General features: G+C 37.8%; 1 protein-coding gene across 1 annotated transcript; it reads right to left on the reverse strand.

Moving 5' to 3' along the window:
* Positions 1-1,004: 1,004 nt before the first annotated feature.
* On the reverse strand, positions 1,005-1,568 carry LOC123314247 (craniofacial development protein 2-like). Its single transcript, XM_044899448.1, has one exon. It carries the CDS (start codon positions 1,566-1,568, stop codon positions 1,005-1,007), a length of 564 nt encoding a protein of 187 aa, XP_044755383.1.
* Between the last annotated feature and the right edge of the window lie 374 nt (positions 1,569-1,942).

Below are 1,942 nucleotides of genomic sequence, written 5' to 3' on the forward strand. Positions count from 1 at the left end.
TCCTGGGGTTGGTATATCTTGTGTCAAATCATTGTCTACTTTTACTTTGGTTGTATTGTCGACGTTTAGTTTTCGTATAATTCTCACTATATTATCTGGTACTTTCTTATCTTCCAGTATTTTGAGTATGTCAGGAAGGCGGGCTCTATCGAACGCTTTGATCAAATCGATGAAACACATGTATGCGGGCGTGTTGAACTTTATAGCTTTTTCTTTGATCTGTTTAATTATGAATATGGCATCGGTGGCTGATCTATTTCGCCTGAAGCCTTGTTGCTCCTCCCTATTTGTGATCTGTGCCTCCAGTTTCATGGTTGTATTCAGTAGGGTTATTCCTCTGTAGTTTTCTGGGCGAGTTTTTTGTCCTTTTTTAAAGATAGGTATTGTGATGCTTTTGTGCCATTCTTTCGGTATATCAGATGTCTTTAGGATTTTATTATAAAGCAGTTTGAGGTATTTAATCATTTCTGGGCCACCATATTTGATCATCTCATTTGTGATGTTATCCGGTCCTGGTGCTTTTCTATTCTTCAGGTTTTTCATTGCGCCGGATATCCCTTCTTCCTCGATTGTTGCTTTGTTATCTGTTATGTGGTCTTCCATTGGGTTTGATTCTTCTGCTTCATATATTTCACTAAAGTACTTTTCCCAAGTCTCAATATCAACTCTCCGTGCTTGCACGTACTCGTTCACGGGCTTTTTTCTGTTCCTAAGCATTTTCCATACCTTTCTTTGTGCTCCATACATGTCATAGTCCATGTCTCTAGTAAACTTAATCCAATGTTCTCTCTTAATCCCTTTGATTCTAGCATTTACTCTTTTCCTGACTGTTATGTATTCGTGGAGGTTTTCTGGTGTCGGAGTGCTTCTGTACTTCAGATAGGTCCCTTTTTTGTTTTGCGAGGTCTTTTACTTCTTGGCAGAACCAAGGTTTTGTATTGTTTTTAGCATTTATATTTATGTTTGTTATGCAATCTCTTATTACATTTCATGGGTTGTCTACATCATATTTTGTTGAATCCAGTTCTTGTAATTTTGCTTTTAGTCTGTTTTCGTATAGTATTCTTGTGTGGCTTTCGGCTTTTGTGCGGGGTCTCCATTAATAATTTGCATAGTACCAGACTGTGGTCTGTGCCCAGGTTGGTCGAGGTGAGTGCTCTGACGTCTAGTATTTGTGTAGGCATAATGGCTCTATTGCTGATTATGAAGTCGATCATTGAGCGTTGTCCTCTTCTGTTGTTGAATGTAAACTTATGCTGAGGTTTATGAAAGAAAAATGTGTTATTTATTCTGAGCTCGTTGTTAGCACAAAAGTCGATGAGAAGTTCCCCGTTTTCATTAATGATAGACTCATTAAATTTTTGTTTAATATTCGGGATAACCTCCTGACCTATTCTAGCATTCAGGTCCCCAAGTATTATAACTTTGTCGATGTTGCTTATTTTATCCAGCGTTTCTTGTAGCTGTTGGTAGAAGTTCTCACGCTCTGCTATGGGTTTGCCTTTGTCAGGTGCGTACATGCTTATGATATGGTCAGCACAGCACAGCATTCGATGTTCTCGATGCATTGTTCGTATCTCTCGAGTAGCAAGATTCCAACTCCTGATTGTGCTCGTTCTTGCTTCGACTTTCCACTGTATATAAGTATATAATCCTTACATTTCTGTGCCCTTTCCTTTCCTTTTCGTTTCCGAGATCGCATAGATGTCGATTTTGATTAGAATCAAATTTAGTATATAAAACTGTAGCAATTGTGATGGCTGCTATATAGGCACCACAAAACAGCACCTAAAAGCTAGATTATCCAATTATAAAAGTTCAATAAGGAACCTATCTAACAATAAAACTGCTTTGGTAGAACACTAACTTGCCACGGGTCATAATTTTGATTTGGAAATAGAAAATGTTTGCATTTTAGATAGAGAGAGATATAGAGAAAAAG

Source organism: Coccinella septempunctata, chromosome 1 (genome assembly GCF_907165205.1).
Source record: "Coccinella septempunctata chromosome 1, icCocSept1.1, whole genome shotgun sequence".
NCBI classification, from domain to species: Eukaryota; Metazoa; Arthropoda; class Insecta; order Coleoptera; family Coccinellidae; genus Coccinella; species Coccinella septempunctata.